Source organism: Pristiophorus japonicus, chromosome 22 (genome assembly GCF_044704955.1).
Source record: "Pristiophorus japonicus isolate sPriJap1 chromosome 22, sPriJap1.hap1, whole genome shotgun sequence".
Classification (NCBI taxonomy): domain Eukaryota; kingdom Metazoa; phylum Chordata; class Chondrichthyes; family Pristiophoridae; genus Pristiophorus; species Pristiophorus japonicus.
Genome location: NC_091998.1, coordinates 53,659,480 through 53,681,019, shown reverse-complemented (window position 1 = coordinate 53,681,019; position 21,540 = coordinate 53,659,480). Strand labels below are relative to the sequence as shown.

The 21,540-nt window shown below is 48.5% G+C and overlaps 1 protein-coding gene across 3 annotated transcripts in view; it reads left to right on the top strand.

Annotated features, from left to right (window-relative positions):
- The first annotated feature begins 3,055 nt into the window (after positions 1 to 3,055).
- The window catches only part of ash2l (ash2 like, histone lysine methyltransferase complex subunit), a 53,619-nt gene continuing 35,134 nt past the window's right edge, over positions 3,056 to 21,540 (top strand). The window contains exons 1-5 of one of the 3 annotated variants that reach the window (XM_070866151.1): positions 3,056 to 3,097; positions 4,756 to 4,819; positions 8,289 to 8,437; positions 12,826 to 12,914; positions 15,851 to 15,945. In XM_070866151.1, the coding sequence (XP_070722252.1) occupies positions 3,072 to 3,097; positions 4,756 to 4,819; positions 8,289 to 8,437; positions 12,826 to 12,914; positions 15,851 to 15,945 (423 nt within the window). In that variant the 5' untranslated portion in view covers positions 3,056 to 3,071. Of the gene's footprint in view, positions 3,098 to 3,835; positions 4,559 to 4,755; positions 4,820 to 8,288; positions 8,438 to 12,825; positions 12,915 to 15,850; positions 15,946 to 21,540 lie in introns of those variants that run through there. The other 2 variants (XM_070866150.1, XM_070866152.1) reach the window with 2 other exon arrangements.

The window sequence follows — 21,540 nt, the reverse complement described above, 5'->3', positions numbered from 1 at the left end:
CGAAAGATTTGCATTTCACAGCCTCTGGATGCCCCAAAGTGTTTTACAGCCACTGAAGTACTTTTGGAGTGTAGTCCCGGTTGTAATGTGGGAAACGCGACAGCCAGTTTGCGCACAGCAAGCTCCCACAAACAGCAATGTGATCATGACCAAATAATCTGGGTTTTTTTTGTTATGTTGATTGAGGGATAAATATTGGCTTCAGGACACTGGGGTGAATTCCCCTGCTTTGCTTCGAAATAGTGCCATGGGATCTTTTACGTCCACCTGAGAGGGCAGACGGTCCTCGGTTAACGTCTCATCCGAAAGATGATTAAATTAAATGATTCTTGGAAATTATTATTGAATATAAAGATCGTAGTGTAGAGGGAAAAGGGTACAAGTGGTGGGGGAGAGGAGGGGGGGACGGCGGGGAGACTCCTTCCTAATATACCCCATTTTAAGACGGTTCTGTGAGTGAGAGAGGCTTTAATTGCAAGCGCTGTACTTGGAGCTCCTACACCGCAGGCGATCCCCGGGTGGGCAGAGGAAACGTTTCAAAGACACCCTCAAAGCCTCCTTTGCAACATCCCCACCGGCACCTGGGAATCCCTGGCCAAAGACCGCCCTAAGTGGAGGAAGAGCATCCGGGAGGGTGCTGAGCGCCTCGATTCTCGTCGCCGAGAGCATGCAGAAGACAAGCGCAGGCAGCGGAAGGAGCGTGCGGCAAACCAGCCTCCCCACCCACCCTTTCCCTCAACGACTGTCTGTCCCACCTGTGACAGAGACTGTAATCCTCGTATTGGACTGTTCAGTCACCTGAGAACTTACTTTTAGAGTGGAAGCAAGTCTTCCTCGATTCCGAGGGACTGCCTATGATGATGAATTGGGACAGAGCTACTTTTAGACCATGCTGCCACCTTGTGGCCAGTTAGAAGTCACACAGGGCAAGTTGTGAACAGCACCCAGCATCCCATTAGCTCTCAGTGTCCCGGCAACCAGTGGGCTCAGACTGTGAACTTCATTTACACCGTGGCTTTTGGTATTGCTGTGAATTAAAGGCAACCTGCAGAAATAATTAAGCAAAATATCTTGTCTGATGGATGAATCAGCCTTTCCACAGTTGAAAAATGAAGTGGGGGGGTCATAGAAATGAAACTTGATGCAGACACATTTGCAAAATCTAGATACGACATACCATCCTGTCATTAATTAATTACTGGTTACCATTGCACAAACTCCCACTGCTGTTGGTCTTGTTACTGACTCTCCAACCAGAGCAAATAGTCACTGTAACATAATTAACAATAGAGTCATTTAACTTCTGTCAAAATGCAATATTTTTTTTGAAAAATATCATCCAATCTCGGTGATGCCCTTACCCTTTTCATGGTGATGTCCTGCACTGAGGACTTCAGTTCTTCAACTAAATTCCTAAATAATATCGATAAGTTGGCCGTTTGACACATATTTGAAAACTTCTTGCGACCAATGGTCACCGTTTAGGGACTGAGTGCTCTTCCATTGTTAGCTCTAGGCTACACTTTAAAAGCAACACATTGGCTGGTATGCGCTTTGGGACTCCCGGTGTTCGATATAAAAACACAACGGCTAAAGCCAAATACTGCAGATGCTGCAAAAAATGAAATAAAAGCAGAAAATGCTGGAAACACACAGTAGGTCAGGCAGCAATTGTGAAGAGACTGAGTCGAGACACGGGTGGACATCCCCAGGACTAGAGGTAGAGAGGTTGAGGCAGGGAAGGGAAGAGTCAGAGATGGACCATGTGAAGTTAAGGGAGGGGATGGAAGTCAGAAGCAAAATTGATGAAAGTTTTCAGTTCAAGGCGAGAGCAGGAAGCGGCACTATCATCATAGGCAGTCCCTCGAACGAGGATGACTTGCTTCCATGACATCACCGGTGTTTCAATGAAGGACCCGGTATTCCAGTCCTGAACTCCAATTGAGAGGGTGGAAGATGCCTGTGCGTGGATTTTTTTAACGTGTGGTCACCGTTGCACATCAGCCACCACACGGGCTTGACAGAGCTTGGCCTTTATCCAGTGGCAAGGGTTAACCAGGACAACTGGAGCCCTGTTCGGCTGCACGGACCTAGCATGCTCACATATTGCAGAGTGGGCTGAACCGTGCTGCCCCTGGCCCTCGGCTCTTCTGGGCCCCGTACCTTCATCTGTCGCACCTCTGCCATAATTATCAAACAGCAAACATCACAGACATGTCAGTTATATAGAACATGGGAGCTAGGTGGCGCCAGGTGGGATTAGGCTGGATAACTCTGTCAGGCCTCACGGACACGATGGGTTGAATGGTGTCATGCTGTAAAATTGTATGATTCTATGAGCACCTCAGACAAGGAGGACACTGAGCTGAGATACAGCAGCACCTCAGACAAGCGGCACCAACACAGTCATCAATGCACCGGAGAAAAAGGTATAGGAGTGGCACCCTTCTCTCGCTCTCTCTCTCCACAGCTGCTGTCTGACCCACTGAGGGTTGCTAGCATTTTCTGTTATTATTCTATCGAAAAACAACTTCTTTATTCTCTTTGCAAAAGCGAAATACTGTGGATGCTGGAAATCTGAAATATAAACAGTGCCTACTCCCTCTCTTCCTCTTTCTCCTATTCCCTCTCCCTTATCTGCTCAACCAACATCACTAACACAGATTCTCTGGTCATTATCACGTTGCTGTTCGTGGGAGCTTGCTGTGCGCAAATTGGCTGCTGCATTTCCCATATTGCAACAGTGACTGCACTTCAAAAAGTCTTTCATTGGCTGAAAAGCGCCTTGGGACGCCCGGTGGTCGTGAAAGGCGCTATATAAATTCAAGTCTTTCTTTTTTCTCTCTCCATGCACAGATGCTGCCCGACCTGCGGAGCATTTCCAGCAATTTTCTTATTTCCCTCGGCTTTGGCCTTTTCTGTAATCCGCGGGGCAGCCTTTCGGGGGAGGAATCTGTCATCCTTGGTGCATTCGCTCTTTGATGCACAGGCTCAAGGTGGGCTGCGGCCCCTTTAAGAGCGTCAGGAGGGCGGGGCCAGCGGTTCTCGCGAGAGCTGCGGCGGGCTGCAAGATGGCGGCGGCGGGAGAGGCGGGCAGGTGAGAGAGAGAGAGAGAGAGAGAAAGGAAGGAAGGAAGGAAGGAGAGAGGAAGAAAAAGGGAAGGAAGGAAGGAAGAAAGGAAGAAGCGGGGGGAGGTAGATAGATAGCCAGCAAAAACCGGGACCGGAGCGGGGAAATGGGTCTCACTCCTCTCACTACTATTTACTTCATAGTGCTTATTTGTTTTGTTGAAATTCTGTGTGACTTTTATTGTTTGGCTATTTCCCTTGGTCTTGCTGAGATTTTCCCTGGACACACCAGGAGTGCTGCTGTTCCTGGACAAGCACCTGGAGGTTCTCTGCTACCTTCCCTGCGTGGGCCCTAACCCTCAGTCTCCCATGCCCGCGTATCCCCAGACCCCCACCTCCCTATCGCAGCTTTGAATCTTTTCGCAACTGGAAGACCTTCAACAACAAATCGACATGCAGCCCCGAGCCAAATTCCAGCCACTCATCTCCAACAACCCAGACCCCAGCTCCCTTGAAGCAGTAAGAGAGGAGGGGGAGGGGGGAAACACTTGCATTTGTATAGCAGCTTTTGTCCTCGGGTCTAAGTGTTTTCATAGAATGATACAGCACAGAAGGGAGCTACTCGGCCCATCGTGCCTGTGCTGGCTCTTTGAAAGAGCTGTCCAGTTAGTCCCACTCCCCTGCTGCGATAGCCATATAAATTTTTCTTTTTATGTGTTTATCTCATTCCTTTTTGAAAGCTAATATTGAATCTGCTTCCACTACCTCTTCATGCAGTGCATTTCAGATCATCATTACTTGCTGTGTTTATAAAAAATATTCTTCTCATCTCTGGCTTTTTTGCCAATTACCTTCAATCTGTGCCCTCTGGTTACCGACTCTCCTGCCAGTGGAAACAGTTTCTCTCTCTGTCTACTCTGTCAAAGCCATTCATAACTTTGAACACCTCTGTTGAATCTCCCCATAACCGTCTCTGCTCTGAGAACAGCTCCAGCTTCTCTAGTCTCTCTCTATACAAGTGAAGTCCCTCATCCCTGGTATCTTTCGAGTAAATCCCCTCTGCACCCTCTCCAAGGCTCTGATATCCTTCCTGGAGTGTGGTGCCCAGAAATGGACACAGTACTCCAGCTCAAAGCAAGCGCTCTACTCTGAACTCCTTCATGGCAAACGAGTCAAAGGTGGGCAGTGGAAATGTTATAGGGACACCCTCAAAGCCTCCCTGAAAAAGTGCAACATCCCCACTGACACCTGGGAGTCCCTGGCCAAAGACTGCCCAAGTGGAGGAAGTGCATCCTCGAGTCTCATCGCCAAGAGCACGCAGAAATAAAGCGCAGGCAGCAGAAAGGGCGTGCGGTAAACCTGTCCCACCCTCCCTTTTCCTCAATGACTGTCTGTCCCACCTGTGACAAGGACTGTGGCTCTCGTATTGGACTGTTCAGTCACCCAAGGACTCATTTTAAGAGTGGAAGCAAGTCTTCCTCGATTCCGAGGTACTGCCTATGATGATGATGATGAATCGGTGATTTGTACAGGTTTCGCATAATCAGTGTGTTGTAAACATTCGATTAATATCACCAGCGATGTGCAGAATTCGTACCAAGTAAATATTTTCAGTGTTCACAGCTGAATAACGGCGGCCCCGTAATGTCGGTGTGCGGTGTTCAATGATGCATTTGTCTTATTCCAGTGATTCTACAATGACCGACATACCCGTTACCATGGATACGGAGTCCTCTGGTGGTAAAGATATAGTAAGTATATCGGCATGCTCTCGGTACGGGTGGGACCAGGGAGGCCTCTGAGCTCGAGCAGTGTTCAATCAGCAGCTGAGGTGGTTTTTGCCGGGGTCTCGGCTCGGCGGGTCGGGTTGGGGAAACTTGCCAGGGTTCACTCTTCTGATCGCAGGCCTTTAATCGCTTGGTGAAAGGTGCTTGGTGATTGGCCGGCGGGTGAGGCCAGGCTCAAGGCTGGCTGTCAAATCGTCTTCGAATACCTGTCTCGGCTAACGAGTGCAGTAACCCAGTCAGTCAAAGATTTACAAGGATGACACCAGGAAGGGATCTCGGAGTACAAATACACCAATCATTAAAAGTTGTTCCACAGGTTAGCAAGGCCATGAAAAGACAAACCAAGCACTAGGGTTTATTTCTAGAGGGATAGAATTGAATTGAAAAGTAGGGTAGTTATGCTAAACCTGTATCTAACACTTGGAGTACTGCGTACAGTTCTGGTCGCCATATTATAAAAAGGATGTCGAGGCACTGGAGAGGGTGCAGAGAAGATTTATAAGGATGATACCAGAAATGCGAGGGTATACATATCAGGAAAGGACTGAGGAGTGACCTAATAGAGGTCTTTAAAATTATGAAAGGTTTTGATCGAGTGGATACAGAGAGAATGTTTCCATTTGTGGGGAAGAGCATAACTAGAGGCCATCAATATAAGATAGTCACCAAGAAATCCAATCGGGAATTCAGTAGAAACGTCTTTACCCAGAGAGCGGTGAGAATGTGGAACTTACTACCACAGGGAGTGGTTGAAGCGAATAGTATCGATGCATTTAAGGGGAGGCTAGACAAGCATATGAGGGAGAAGGGAATAGAGGGTTATGCTGATAGATTTTAGATGAGGAAAGACGGAAGGAGGCTCAAGTGGAACATAAACGCCGGCATGGACTGGTTGGGCTGAATGGTCTGTTTCTGTGCCGTATGTAAATAGCTTAGACAGTCCCGGTACTGCAATGGATATAAAATTAAATTGAAGCTCGTACCTGTTTTTAATTCATTCTGGGTATATGATCATTGCTGGCAAGACCGGCATTTCCCCATCCTGAGTTACCCTCGAAGGTGGTAGTGGGCCGCCACCTTGAACTACTGCGGTCCGTGCGGTAAAGGTGTTGCCACAGTGCTGTTAGTGGCAGGACTTTGACCCAGTGTGGCGATATACGTCCAAGTCAGGATGGTGTGTGACTCGGAGGGAAATGTGGAGGTGGTGGTGTTCCCATGCACCTGCTGCCCTTGTCTGTCTAGGTGGTAGAGATTGTGGATTTGGGAGGTGCTGCCGCAGAAGCCTTGGCGAGTTGCTGCAGTGCATCTTGTAGATGGTACACACTGCAGCCATGGTGTATCGGTGGTGGAGGGAGTGAATGTTGAAGGTGATGGAGGGGGTGCCGATCAAGTGGCCTGCTTTGTCCTGGATGGTGTCGAGCTTTGTTGCAGCTACACTCATCCAGGCAAGTGGTGTGTCCCATCACACTCAATTGGTAAGTGATTGAGATACCTGACACCTTGGAACTGTTCCTCAGCCAAGAGGCAGTGCCTGCAGGAGAGGAGTGGGCCGAGAACGGGCAAGGCATCCTGAGTTCCGTTGGTACGGTACTGCCTTGAACTTATATTCCAGTTTTTAATTTTTTGAATTAATTCATTCACGGGATGTGGGCAAGACCAGCATTTATTGCCCATCTCTAATTGCCCTCGAGAAGGTGGTGGTGAGCCGCCTTAAACAACAGAGCGTCTCGCTGGGCTATTTCAGAGGGCAGTTAAGAATCAACCACATCTGGAGTCAAGTATCGGCCAGACTGGGTAAGGGCGGCAGATTTCCTTCCCTTAAGGACAGTTGTGAACCAGATGGGTTGTTACGACAATCCGGTAGTTTCATGGTCACCATGACCTACACGAGCTTTTTAATACAGATTTATTTAATTGAATTTAAATTCCCCAGCTGCCGTGGTGGGATTTGAACTCATGCCTCCGGATCATTAGTCTAAGGCCTCTGGATTACTCATCCAGTGACAAAACCACTGTGCCACCGTACTCAGTAGCATTTGGTTGCCTGTTTTTATTTTGAAAAGTTGCCACCTCTTGTTGCTGATGGGACTCGAGTGAGGTGCAGGCCCCGCCTGACATCGAACACTAAAACCTCTGGCGCATGGCGTCCGTGAGAGAGTTCACCCACCTGCTTAAGGTCACCACGCCCAGCCCGCTTGCCCTGCGACAATCTGCATGCAGACCTTTGTCTCCTCTGTGGAAATCACTACCACAGGGAGTTGTTGAGGTCAGTTCGTTAGATATATTCAAAAGGGAGTTAGATGTGGCCCTCAGGGCTAAAGGGATCAAGGGGTATGGAGAGAAAGCAGGAATGGGGTATTGAAGTTGCATGATCAGCCATGATCAGCCATGAATGGTGGTGCAGGCTCAAAGGGCCGAATGGCCTGCTCCTGCACCTATTTTCTATGTTTCCTCTATCCTCGTCACCTTTTCGAGAAGCACAGGTTCCTTTAGGGTGTTCACCTGTGGGTGCATCACTCTCCGGGTGCTCAAGCTGTTTATTCACATGTCAGTGATTGGCAGCGTGCAACCATTCTTTGCTTTCCCGCCTCCCTAAAGCCAAGATAGTTTCAACTCTCCACGCTGCTTCCCAGTCGCTCGGCATGGACTGGGAGTCGGCCCTGCTGCCCGTGCACAATTTGCCGTGTTTTGTGGAGCACTCATGCCTGGGATGCCATCTGTTTGCATTGTTACTGTCGCTTCGCGCAGTCCGCTCTCTGACCAGCTCCAGTCGGGCGAGTGTCGCAGCTCGAGTTGGGGAATGAGCAGGACATCTGCTCCCAAGCCTCTGCCACTGTTGCCTTTAGCAAGCTGGTCAAAGATCAACAACCAGGGGGCACAGTTTTAAAGTAATTGGTAGAGGATTTGAGCGGAAGTTTCTTCACCCAGAGGGGAGTGGGGGTCTGGAACTCACTGCCTGAAAGGGTGGAGGAGGCAGAAACCCTCACCACATTTAAAAAGAACTTGCATGCGCACTTGAAGTGCCGTAACCTACAGGGCTACGGACCGAGAGCTGAAAAGTGGGATTAGGCTGGGTAGCTCGTTGTCGGCCGGCACAGACACAATGGGCCGAAATGGCCTCCTTCTGTGCTGTAAATTTCGGAGATTCTATGACAGAAACCAGTTGATGATTGATCCTTGGGATTCTCTTCCTCGCCCTCCCCACTGGCCACAAGGTTATTTGCACAACAGCGTGGTTGTGATGAGTTGCTCAATGCAGAGTCTTATCATAAGTGCTTTAGTAATGACTTTGGCCATTGAAGAAATGAGCGCTTGAGTTGTCGCGGTCCTGTTGTTGGTCCACTGGACCATTTCCTGCTTGCGCGGGCCGGGTGGTGAGGTGTTTGCCGCTCGTTTCCGTGTCCGATTCCCGGATTGTGCCTTGTTTTTCCAGGAGGCGTCTGGCGACAGCACTGAGGCCACCGACGCCCAGCAGGCGGGGGCGATGGAGGAAGAATCCGTGCGGCACCTCGGGGGAGTGGAGCTCCAGTGCGGCATCTGCGTAAAGTGGTTCTCGGCTGACACCTTCGGTCTCGATACAACGTACGTGGTTCACCCCCTGCGCTGTACGCGGGTCACCAGGGCTCATTCACACGGCAGGAATTCAGTCTGAGCGGGCTGCTGGCTGTGTACATTTAATCTGATACATTATTTTCTATTACTCTTGTATCGAATATATTGAAACTTGGGGGCAATTTTAATCTAAATCTGTTAGAGTGGAACCCGGCCCTTTGTAGCTGGGCAGCTTCGGTAAAAGTTGCCCCCTTAGTGTTATGCTCAAAGCGGTAGAATTGAAAAGCAGGGAAGTTATGTTAAACTCGGATCCAACCTTGGTTGGACCACACTTGAGGTACTGTGCACAATTCTGCTCTCCATATTCCATAAGAAATGGGAGCAGGAGTCGGCCATAAGGCCCCTCGAACCTGCTCCGCCATTCAATAAGATCATGGCTGATCATCGACCTCAACTCCACTTTCCTGCCCGATTTCCATATCCCTTGATTCCTCTAGACTCCAAAAATCTATCGACCTCAGACTTGAATATCTGCAACGACTCTGTCTGTCAAAGTAAATAGCTCAGTTGCTACGAGTCACTTATCGTAAAATACAGAACTGAGATGCCCCAGAAAGACAAAAGATTTATTTTAACGAGTATTTGCATCAGCTCCCTGGACTATAAATTTAGTGGGGTTACACCGACATCTAGTGGAATGTTTCTTTGAGGTATGTTGCCTTCAAATTCTCTCCCTTCGAATCACATCCACCATCATCTCCTGTGGTTAAGAGTGACCTGCTGTATCTGGCCATTATAGGAACACAAGAACAGGTGGAGGCCATTTAGACCTTCAAGCCCGCTCCGCCATTCTGATATTCGACCTCAACTCCACTTTCACAACCCATTCCCAGATCTCTTGATTCTCCTAGAGTCCAAAAATCTATTGATCTCCGCCTTGAATATACTCAATGACTGAGCATCCACAGTCCTCTGAGGTAGAGTATTCCAAAGATTCACCACCCTCTGAGTGAAGAAATTCCTCTTCATCTCTATCTTAAATGGCTTACCCCTTATCCTGAGACAATGTCCCCTAGTTCCAGATGCTCCAGCTAAGGGAAACAGCCTCTCAGCATCTACCCGACAAAAAGGATATAGAAGCACTGGAGAAGGTACAAAATATCGAAACAATATGTGCAGGAGCAGGCCATTCGGCCCTTCGAGCCTGCACCACCATTCAATATGATCATGGCTGATCATGCAACTTCAGTACCCCATTCCTGCGTTCTCTCCATATCCCCTGATCCCTTTAGCTGTAAGGGCCACATCTAACTCTCTTTTGAATATATCCAACGAACTGGACTCAACAACTTTCTGTGGTAGAGAATTCCACAGGTTCACAAGTCTCTGAGTGAAAATGTTTCTCCTCATCTCGGTCCTATATGGCTTACCCCTTATCCTTCGACTGTGACCCCTGGTTCTGGACTTCCCCAACATCGGGAACATTCTTCCTGCATCTAACCTGTCCAAATCCCTTCAGAATTTTATATGCTTCTATGAGATACCCTCTCATTCTTCTCAATTCCAGTGAATATAAGCCTAGCCGATCCAGTCTTTCTTCATATGTCAGTCCTGCCATCCCGGGAATCAGTCTGGTGAACTTTCGCTGCACTCCCTCAATAGCAAGAATGTCCTTCCTCAGATTAAGAGACCAAAACTGCACACAATAGTCAAGGTGTGGTCTCACCAAGGCCCTGTACAATTGCAGCAAGACCTCCCTGCTCCTATACTCAAATCCTTTCGCTATGAAGGCCAACATGCCATTTGCTTTCTTTACTACCTACTGAACCTGCATGCCTACTTTCAATACTGATGTACCATGACACCCAGATCGCATTGCACCTCCCCTTTTACTAATCTGTCACCATTCAGATAATAATCTGCCTTTCTGTTTTTGCCACCAAAGTGGATAACCTCACACTTATCCACATTATACTGCATCTGCCAGGTACTTGCCCACTCATCTAACCTGTCCAAGTCACCCTGCAGCCTCTTATCATCCTCCTCACAGCTCTCACTGCCACCCAGCTTAGTGTCATGTGCAAACTTGGAGATATTCCACTCAATTCCTTCATCTAAATCATTAATATATATTGTAAATAGCTGGAGTCCCAGCACTGAACCTTGCAGTACCCCACTAGTCACTGCCTGCCTTCTGAAAAGGACCCGTTTATTCCCACTCTTTGCTTCCTGTTTGCCAACCAGTTCGCTATCCACGTCAGTACATTACCCCCAATCCCATGTGTCTTAATTTTGCACACTAATCTCTTGTGTGGGACCTTGTCAAAAGCCTTTTGAAAGTCCAAATACACCACATCCACTGGTTCTCACTTGTCCACTCTGCTAGTTACATCCTCAAAAAATTCCAGAAGATTTGTCAAGCATGATTTCCCTTTTATAAATCCATGCTGACTTGGACCGATCCTGTCACTGTTTTCCAAATGCACTGCTATTACATCTTTACCAATTGATTCCAACGTTTTCCCCACTACCGATGTCAGGCTAACTGATCTATAATTCCTTGTTGTGTCTCTTGCCCCTTTTTAAAAAAGTGGGGTTACATTAGCTCCCCCCACCCCAAAGTCCATAGGAACCGATCCAGAGTCCATGGAATGTTGGCAAATGACCACCAATGTATCTACTATTTCTAGGGCCACTTCCTTAGTCTGCATCCCAGCGTACTTATCAGGCCCTGGGGATTATCGGCCTTCAGTCCCATCAATTTCCCGAAAAAAAGAGTAACAAGGATGATACCAGAAATGCGAGGTTATGCCTATCGGGAAAGACTCTCGAAAAGGGAAGGATGCCGGTAACCTGATGGAGGTCTGTTAAGATAATGCACGGGTTTGATAGGGCAGACGTGAACATATTGTTTCCACTTATGGTATTGACCAGAACTAGGGGCCATCAATATAACATAGTCACTGATATATCCAATAAGAAATTCAGGAGAAACTTCTTTACCCAGAGAGCAGTGAGAATGTGGAACTCGCTGCCACAGGGAGTGGTTGAAGTGAATAGTATCAATACATTTAAGGGGAGGCTAGACAAGCATATGATTGAGAAGGGACTAGAGGGTTATGCTGATAGGGTGAGATGTTCGGGGGAGGAGGCTCGTGGAAGGCGAAGAGACTTTGAGCCTTGGGGCATTTTACTACGTTAAAGGCACGATATAAATAAAAGTTGTTATTTAAGAGGAATCAAAGTATTTGATTCCCATTAGTTCCCTCCCCCCCCCCCCCCCTTTGTCTCGTTGGTGCTAATTACTGCAGAAGGATTGCGGAGTGGGTTGGGGGATGGGCAGTGCTGAGAGTCACTGGTACATCACCTCCCCCCTTCCTCAGGCTGGTGGTCATTGTCTGGTTCGCTGAGTGCCAAGTGCAGGCAATACTGGTTGGCCACTAGATGGCGTCGCTGCTAAGCTGATTTCCTGCCTTCACCCAATGCACAGGAACCCGAGCTGGTGATTTAATTTAATCTTCCACCTCCTCTCTCTCTTTTCTCCCCCCCCCCCCCCCCCCCCCTCCCATCCCCAGTCTGCTGAGGTGCTTGAGGATGACTGAGATCGTCCTTTGAATGCAGCGAGAGAAGCTTCAGCAGGTTATTTCTGTACAGTTTTGAGGGGTTTTATTCTTTGTACACAGCCAGATTACATTGTTCCTGTGTTTGTTGTATATATTCACACTCTGGATGTGCAGTTATTGTTGCCATGGCAGCTGGGGAATTTAAATTCAGTTAAATGAAAACAAAATCTGGAATAAAAACCTAGTCTCAGTAATGGTGTCCATGAAACTACAGGATTGTCGTTAAAAACCCATCTGGTTCACTAATGTCCTTTCGGGAAGGAAATCTGCCTCCCTTACCTGGTCCGGCCTATATGTGACTCCAGACCCACAGCAATGTGGTTGGCTCTTAACTGCCCTCTGAAATGGCCCAGCGAGACACTCAGTTAAGGGCAATTAAGGGATGGGCAATAAATGCCGGCCTTGCCAGTGACGCCCACATCCCGTGAATGAATAAAGAAAAGAAAAAGTCAGCCGCGTTGGTGTGACTGGAGTCACGTAGAGGCCCAGACTGGATAAGCACGGCGGGTTTCCTTGGCATGAGGGAATCAATTGGGTTTTTACGACAATCTGACAGCTTCACGGTCACGTTCACTGTGACACCAGCTTTTTATTTCCACAATTAAAAAAAAACTGTAAACTTCTCAAAGTGCCGTGGTGGGAATTGAACATGTAACCTAACCCCTAGACTCTCGTGTGCTTTGTTTTTTTATTCACACTAACTGCAGTTAAGACTGCAAGGTTATCCAGCAATACTTCATACAGGTGGATTCATGGGCTGTGGCTTATTCTGATCGCTGGCTTTCTTGTTTCCAGCTCGTGCCTTCCGTTCATGACCAACTACATTTTTCACTGCAACATGTGTCATCACAGCGGCAACACCTACTTCCTCCGCAAACAAGCAAGTAAGATTACTGATCGCACAACACGCCCTGCATTTGATTGTCGATGCGCTTTTAATGGCCGTTGTGAAAATATTGTGACTGGAGATGATGGGGCCGAAATTCAGCCTCCCGAAAAGGCCACTTGCCGCCAGAAAGCGGCGGCTATTCACGGAATTCACCTCGGGGGGGGGGGGGGCGGGTTCCAGCGGTCCCCAATTCCGCCCCGCTGCTGCCGACCCCGTCCTAAGCGTGTCATCAAAGCGCGCACCGCCAATCTCCCGCCAAATTCAACTCCAGAAATCTTGGATCCGCCGCGCGGTGCCCCAGACAGCTTTTTCTGTCGTTGCACCTTGCTTTCAGTGTGTGCGCCATGGCAACGCGGCAGCCCTTCAAGGTGAGGGCACACTGCGTGGACGCCGTGTTTATTATTTGTCGGGATGACAATTATACCCCCCCCCCCCCCCCGCCGTGGTTCAACCAACAGGCAGCCCCGCACCCCCGTCTTGGGTGCCAGGCCGTTGGCCCGGCTGAAACCCTCCCTGGTGGCCTAGTGGATCGAAGTTGCAAAATGGCGGAGGCTCTCCCCTTTAAATGACGGGGAGACCGCGATGAAGCACACTCGTCGTGACGTCGTCGCCGCTCTGCTGATGATTGACAGCGGCGGTGACTCCGCCCCTCTCGTTGGCGATCTGCTGCTCACCGCCCCACCTCCGCCCCCATTGCGACCGACTCCCGGTCCGCTTGAGGAAAAAAAAGACAAAGAGCTGAATTTACCGAAAGAGGTGACCTCATCCGACGCAACGGAAAAAACACTTCAGGAGCGGAAGGTGCAATCTGTTTCGGGCGAGGGTGAATTTCGTCCCCAATGACTTTGCGTTGTAAAGGTTAACGGCAATGAATATAAGAAATGGCAGTCGGCCATTCGGCCCCTCGAGCCTGCTCCTCCAATCAATTAGATCATGGCTGATCTTCCACCTCAACTCCACCTTCCTGCCCGATCCCCATATCCCTTGAGTCCCTTAGTATCTCAAAATCTCTCATCTCAGTCTTAAATGGCCGCCCCCTTATTCTGAGACTCTGATCCCTCGTTCTGGATTCTTTGCCAGGGGAAACGTCCTCCCTGCATTTACCCTGTCAAGCCTCTTAAGAATTTAATGTTTCAATGGGATCACCTCTGCTAAACTCTTAAGGAATATAGGCTCATTCTATTCAATCTCTCCTCATAGGACAATCCCCCCATCCCATCCCACAAATCTGTCTAGTGAACCTTCATTGCACTCCCTCGAAGGGAAGTATGTCCTTCCTTGGGTAAGGAGCATAATCCTGTCCTCCCCCAACAAGGTGGAGCCTAAGGAGGTACATATAACCAGGAGGGGGCCATTCAGCCCCTCGAGCCTGTCACCGCCGCTGTCAGTCATCAGCGGAGCGGAGATGACGTCACGACACGTGTGCGTCACTGCGCTCTCCCAGTCACTTAAAGGGGAGAGCCTTCGCCATTTTACAACTTCGGTCCACTGGGCCACCAGGGAGGGAGCCATTCAGTTAGATGATGATCTTCACTCCATCTGCCCACCTTGGTTCCATAACTCTTCATACCCTTGCCGAACAAAAATTCATCCCTCAGTTTTGAAATTCTCAATTGAACCCCCCCCTCCCCAATCTCAACAGCTTTTTGGGGGCGAGAGTTCCAGATTTTCTCTACCCTTTGAGCAAAGAAGTGCTTCCTGACATCACTCCTGAACGGCTTGGCTCTAATTATGAAAAATCGAAAATGATGAATGGTTTTGATAGACTGGATACAGAGAGAATGTTTCCACTTGTGGGGAAGAGCATAACTAGAGGCCATCAATATAAGATAGTCCCCAAGAAATCTAGTAGGGAATTCAGAAGAAACTTCTTCACCCAAAGAGGGGTGAGAATGTGGAACTCGCTGCCACAGGGAGAAGTTGAAGCGAATAGTACAGCTGCATTTAAGGGGAGGCTAGACAAGCATATGAGGGAGAAGGGAATAGAGGGTTATGCTGATAGATTTAGATAAGGAAAGACAGGAGGAGGCTCGAGTGGAGCATAAATGCTAGCATGGACTGGTTGGGCCGAATGGCCTGTTTGTTTCTGTGCTGTATATCCGATGTAATTTTAAGATTATACCCCCTTGTTCTGGATTTCTGCACCAGAGGGAATAGTTTCTCTCTAACTACCCTGTCAAAACTTTGTAATCATCTTAAACCCTTCAATTAGATCACCCCTTTAATCCTCTATATTCCCATTTCCGAGTTCTATGGAGGGGAATAATTGAGGCTAATTCTGGTGCCAGTCCTCAGACATCAGCTAACGGCAGTGTTGGAACCCGAGAGCGTGCTGTTCTGTAAGGCTGAGTGCACCAACTGGGGACTTACTCAGCCCGTGAGTCAAACAATACAGCGATGCTCTTGGAGAGCTGACTGGAAGTGGGTTTAGATGAAAAAATAGCTGCAATTGTTGGTCTCCTGAAAGTCTCTGGCAAGGGAGTTGCTGAGTAGAATTTGTGCATAATGTGCACGTCTCTATAGAATGTGCTGCACAGAACATCCGTTAGTAGTAAAACTGTCGATACCTCTGTCCAAAGTTGCCAGTACTGAGGGAGTGCTGCGCTGTCGGAGGTGCCGCCTTTTGGATGAGACGTTAATACCGAGGCCCCGTCTGCCCGGTCGGGTGGACGTAAAAGATCCCACAGTGTTATTTCAAAGTAGAGTTCTCCTCGGTGTTCTGGACAATATCCCTCAATCCAACATCACAAAACCAGATTATTTGGTCATGATCACATTGCTGTTTGTGGGAACTTGCTGTGTGTGAATGGTTTGCCGTCTTTCCAACCGTGACCAGACTTCAAAAGTACTTCTTTTGGCCATGAGGCGCTTTGTGATGCCCTGAGGTTGTGAAAGGCGCTATATAAATGCAAGTTCTTTGTTTCCCTGCAGATTTGAAGGAAATGTGCCTCACTGGTCTCGCTAACCTGACCTGGCGCTCCCGGACACAGGATGAGCATCCAAAAACCATGTTTTCCAAGGATAAGGTACGGTGTTTGGGGCTTGTACCCATATGGCTGCACAGAGTTCATCCCAAATATAATCTCTGTGCCCAGCGGGAAGATTTTACTCATGTTTGTTGCAAGTGTTCTGCCGGTGCAGCACTGATGGGCAAAACAAACCTTGTAATGATTCCCGAGCCCAGAATCCTAAATCACAGAAGAACAACTTAATCTTTCAGCTGTTTAAACGTGCTTGGCTCCTGTAAGACCTTAAAGCTCTCGGGCAAGGACTTGGATAAGCTCCTGTGATCGATCAGTTGCTGGTTTAATCGTCCCGGTCTCTGCCCTTTTTATTTATTCACGTGTTGTGTGGCAAGGCTGGCATTTATTGCCCATCCCTAATTGCCCCTCGAAGATGGTGGTGAGCCGCCGCCTTGAACCGCTGCAGTCCGTGTGGTGAAGGTACTCCCACAGTGCTGTTAGGGAGGGAGTTCTAGGATTTTGACCCAGTGACGATGAAGGAACAGCCAATATATTTCCAAGTCGGGATAAGAACGTAAGAAATAGGAACAGTAGTAAACCATACGCCATTCAATAAGATCACGGCTGATCTGATCATCGACTCGGCTCCATTTCCTGGCCTGCTCCCCATAACCCCTTATCTCCTTATCGTTGAAGAAACTGTCTATTTCTGTCTTAAATTTATTCAATGTCCCAGCTTCCACAGCTCTCTGAGGCAGAGAATTCCACAGATTAACAACCTTCTGAGAGAAGAAATGTCTCCTCATCTCAGTTTTAAATGGACGGCCCTTTATTCTAAGATTATACCCTCTAGTTCTTGTCTCCCCTATCAGGAAACATCCTCTGCATCCATCTTGTCAAGCCCCCTCATAATCTTATACGTTTCGATAAGATCACCTCTCATTCTTCTGAATTCCAATGAGTAGAGGCCCAACCTACTCAACCTTTCCTCATAAGTCAACCCCCTCATTTCCGGAATCAACCGAGTGAACCTTCTCTGAACTGCCTCCAAAGCAAATATATCCTTTCGTAAAAATGGAAACCAAAACTGCACGCAGTATTTCAGGTGTGGCCTCGCCAATACCCTGTATAGCTGTGGCAAGACTTCCCTGCTTTTATACTCCATCCCCTTTGCAATAAAGGCCAAGATTCCATTGGCCATCCTGATCACTTCGTGTGCCTGCATACTATCCTTTTGTGTTTCATGCACAAGGACCCCCCGATCCTGCTGTACTGCAGCAGTTTGCAATCTTTCTCCATTTTAAATAATAACTTGCTTTTTGGCTTTTTTTCTGTCAAAGTTCATGACCTCACACTTTTCAACATTATACTCCATCTGCCAAATTTTTGCCCACTTAGCCTGTCGATGTCCTTTTGCAGATTTTTTGTGAACTCCTCACACATCGCTTTTCCTCCCATCTTTGTATCGTCAGCAAACTTGTCTACGTTACACTCAGTCCCTTCTTCCAAGTCGTTCATATAGATTGTAAATAATTGGAGTCCCAGCACTGATCTCTGTGGCACCCCACTAGTTACTGGTTGCCAACCGGAGAATGAACCATTTATCCCGATTCTCTGTTTTCTGTTAGTTAGCAATCCTCTATCCATGCTAATATATTACCCCCAACCCCGTGAACTTTTATCTTGTGCAGTAACCTTTTATGTGGCACCTTGTCAAATGCCTTCTGGAAGTCCAAATACATCACATCCACTGGTTCCCCTTTATGCATCCTGTTCGTTACATCCTCAAAGAATTCTAGCAAATTTGTCAAACATGACTTCCCCTTCATAAATCCATGCTGACTCTGCCTGACCGAATTTTGCTTTTCCAAATGCCCTGCTGGTGTGTGACTTGGAGGGGAACTTGCAGTTGATGGTGTTCCCATACGCCTGCTGCCCTTGTCCTTCGAGGTGGTAGAGGTCATAGAAACATAGAAAATAGGTGCTGGAGTAGGCCATTCGACCCTTCGAGTCTACACCACCATTCAATAAGATCATGGCTGATCATTCACCTCAGTACCCCTTTCCTGCTTTATCTCCATACCCCTTGATCCCTTTAGCCGTAAGGGCCATATCTAACTCCCTCTTGAATATATCCAATGAACTGGCATCAACAACTCTCTGCGGTCGCGGGTTTGGGAGGTGCTGTCAAAGAAGCCTTGGCGAGTTGCTGCAGTGCATCTTGCAGATGGTACACACTGCAGCCACGGTGCGCCAAGAGCGAAAGGCTGGATGGTTTGGGCTGCATCTCGAGGCACTTGCAGTGTTGCTCCTCACCTGCCCTTGCAAGAGAGGTGCTGCATTACAGGACTTGAGTTCCTCGTGATTTTGGTACAAATAAAAAGCTGACAAAGCTCTTCAGGTACTTAGAGAACATGGGTCTTTCCCCACGGGATTGGGCGATGGAGAAAATTTCACGCTCATTTTCACGCTCAATTATTACGCTCATAATAAAGGATGAAACTGAATACTGTATGCAATGCGTAAGTGTGACCTTACCTCCTTTAATTAGACTCCAGAGTGCAGGTACTGCGTGGGAGGCCTGCTTGTATACAGTGCTCCCAAGGGATGCTGGGATCCCTTGGGACTCCCAACAGGTTGGCCCTCTGGTGGTGGTGTGATACAAGTTGCCATGGGTTAAATACATAACCGTTAACACCAGGACATTTCCCCCCTCAATTTTCCCCTGTGTATTCCTTATTTGGGTGGAACTGGCTTCCTGCTGTCATTTCACCCAAGCGGCCGTTTTTCATCTGAGTCCAGACGGAGAGTGTCAGCGGGCTTCTCAGCTACGTGAGCCGTCACAGTGGAGCCTCCTCTGGCGCTCGCATGTTTGCAGTTTCGGGGGCAGGTGGAGGGGATGGGGGTGGGCGGTCACGTTGATCCAGAGTGGGATATGGAGCCAACCGCTCTCCAAGACCCGTTGTAACCCCCTCACTGCGGACGTGCTGTGGTAATCTGTCCCGGCACTGATGAGGATCAAACTTTGTCCGAATGGCTGGGTGCGGCGTGTGACGGTACATTTTCTTGCCAGTGGCTGAGCGGTAAACATTTGCAAATTGTATCTGTTGTCATTTTTGAATCAGCAAATCGATGATTTTTATCACCTGCCGAGCAGGCCAATATTTTCATTGAAAATATCAATGACCGATACCTGAAACAGAACGACCGTATCTGCAAATGCTGCAGAAAGTCCTGCAATCCCATAATTATATTGGTGTTATAAACTAAAGGAAGCCACTTGGAGTCAGCTGGGGGGAGCTTCAAAAGTGTAATTGCTGCGGGTTTTCAAGAGATGGGGAGGGGGAGACTTGGAGTAGGTCTTGTCATGGCCTCCTTGCTGGTATCAGTACTTCTGAAGAGCCCCCTTCTCCCAACCTCGGAATGTTTTTTCTTGGTTATCCCAAGTTCCTGCAGTGTCAACAACAACTTGGTTTTGCACAGCGCCTTTATCATTGTTGTGTCCTTGGATGCTCTAATAATTACTCCACGAGGCAATGTGTTGTACTTGAACTGTAGTGACTGTAGTGCTTTATTTGTTAACTCCAGAGTGAGGATCACACCTGGTGGCCTGCCTTTTATACTGGGCCAGGCACACCTGTACAGGTAACCTCCAAGTCTTCCACTGCTGTGCCCTCTGGTGGCACACCTTGTGATGGTATCAACAGCCGCCATGTAGGATACATGACAATCATAGTGAAATACCCCAAGGTGCTTCACAGGAGTGTTATTATCAAACAAAATTTGACCCAGAGCCACACGAGATATTGGGGCAGCTAAAAGTTAGATTTAAGGAGCATCTTATTTTATGCACAGTAGTTGCTGGTGAGCTTCGATGCTGGGAAGATATCTGTCTGGTGTTGTCGCTCGTGGATGTGAATGCCTGGGCTATCGTGATGGTCTTGCTCAGGTCTAGGGATTCAGCGGACGGCAGCTAGCGAGGGATGAGCTCATGGCCGATGTCAGGCGCAGGGGAGTCCCGTAGCATTTCCCCCAAAAATCCAGCAGGTTTGCAAGTTCCAGCGGGGCGTCTCGGGTCAGCGGGGCGTCTCGGGTCGGCGACGTGGCTCGACACGTTCTGGCCCTCGGAGCGATGGTGCGTGTGGGGGCAGGGCCTGGCCATTAGAGCGCTCTCCTTTGGCTTGGGGTGTTCCCGAACCAGTGTGCACGGCCCTGTATGTGTCTTCTCCGTTGGTTTCTCCGGAGCTGGCGGATTCTTGATGGGGCTGTATATTGTGGACCCGCACATGGTGAGGAGCATAGCCCTGCGCTTGATCGCTGTATCGTCCCCGTCCAGCTCGTTGGCCGTGAAGTGCTGATCGGGACGCTCGACGGGGGCTTCCTCTCAAATACCAACGGCAGCCATGACCGCGTGAAAGTTCGTATTCTGTTACTCGTCGCCAATTGTTAAGTATGGAAGAACTCCACAAGACTGAGTACTGTGAGCTAAAACTGATGTGACCTTAGTCTCTTTAATACAACTCCAGAGTGTGCAAGCAGCATGGCAAACAACCTTTTATACTCCCTTGCATGAGGTGTGCAGGTGACCCTTGGGCCTCCAACAGTTGCGCCCACAGGTGGCAAGTCTTACACAGTTACAATGTTTACATACATGACAGTCACAATCACTGCATCTCTGAGATCTCCGGGCATGCTCTCCTTTCTCCAGATGAGAGAGATGAGGTCATGCAGTCGCGCCAACAGTGCCTCTCCACCATACTTCAATGCCTCAGCGGGGATTCCATCCGCTCTCGTAGCCTTGTTCATAAGCTGTCTTACTTCTTTTTCTACCTCGTGCAGTGCTAGGGTTTTACTGAGGTGGTGGCGGGTAGCATGCTGCAGGATGGAGTCGAGGACACTCGAGTCAAAGGCAGAGTCTCGATTGAGGAGATCTTCGAAGTGCTCTTTCCAATGGGCTCTGACTGCCTCGGTGTCCTTGATGAGTGTTTCCCCGTTCTTGGCCAGCAGTGGGGTGGGGTCTTGGGTGTTTGGGTCATCGGTGGCCTTGACTGCGGTGAAGAATCTTTGCACATCATAACTGTCGGCCAGCTGCTGTATCTCCTGTGCTTTCTCCATCCACCATCTCTTTAGGTCCCGAGTTTTTTGTTGGAACTCGGCCATAAGCCGTCTGTAATGCTCTCTTGCTGCTCCGAGTTGGGTTGTTTAAGGCTCAGAAATGCCCTGTGCTTGCGATCTATTAGCAAGGGTGCGGCCTCCTTTTGCGTCTTGGGATTCTGGGGACCTACAAAACATCATTGAGCTCATTAGAAGAGAAGGGTAGACATGAGAATGCTTGCACTGTGCTGGCATACATAGGAGGAGCAACACTACTGCAACAAATGTGAACAAGAGACATTACATATGATTACATCATTCAATGCCCCAGAGAGCTGTGGAGATTGGATCATTGAATTTATATTTAAGGTGGAGATGGACAGATTTCTGAATGATAAGGGAGTTAAAGCTTATTGGGGAGTGGGCATGGAAGTGGAGCTGAGTCCATGATCAGATCAGCCATGATCTTATTAAATGGCGGAGCAGGCTCGAGCGGCCAATAGCCTACTGCTGCTCCTATTTCTTATGTTCTTAAAGGCGGAGTGAGAGAGATGGAGGTTTCGG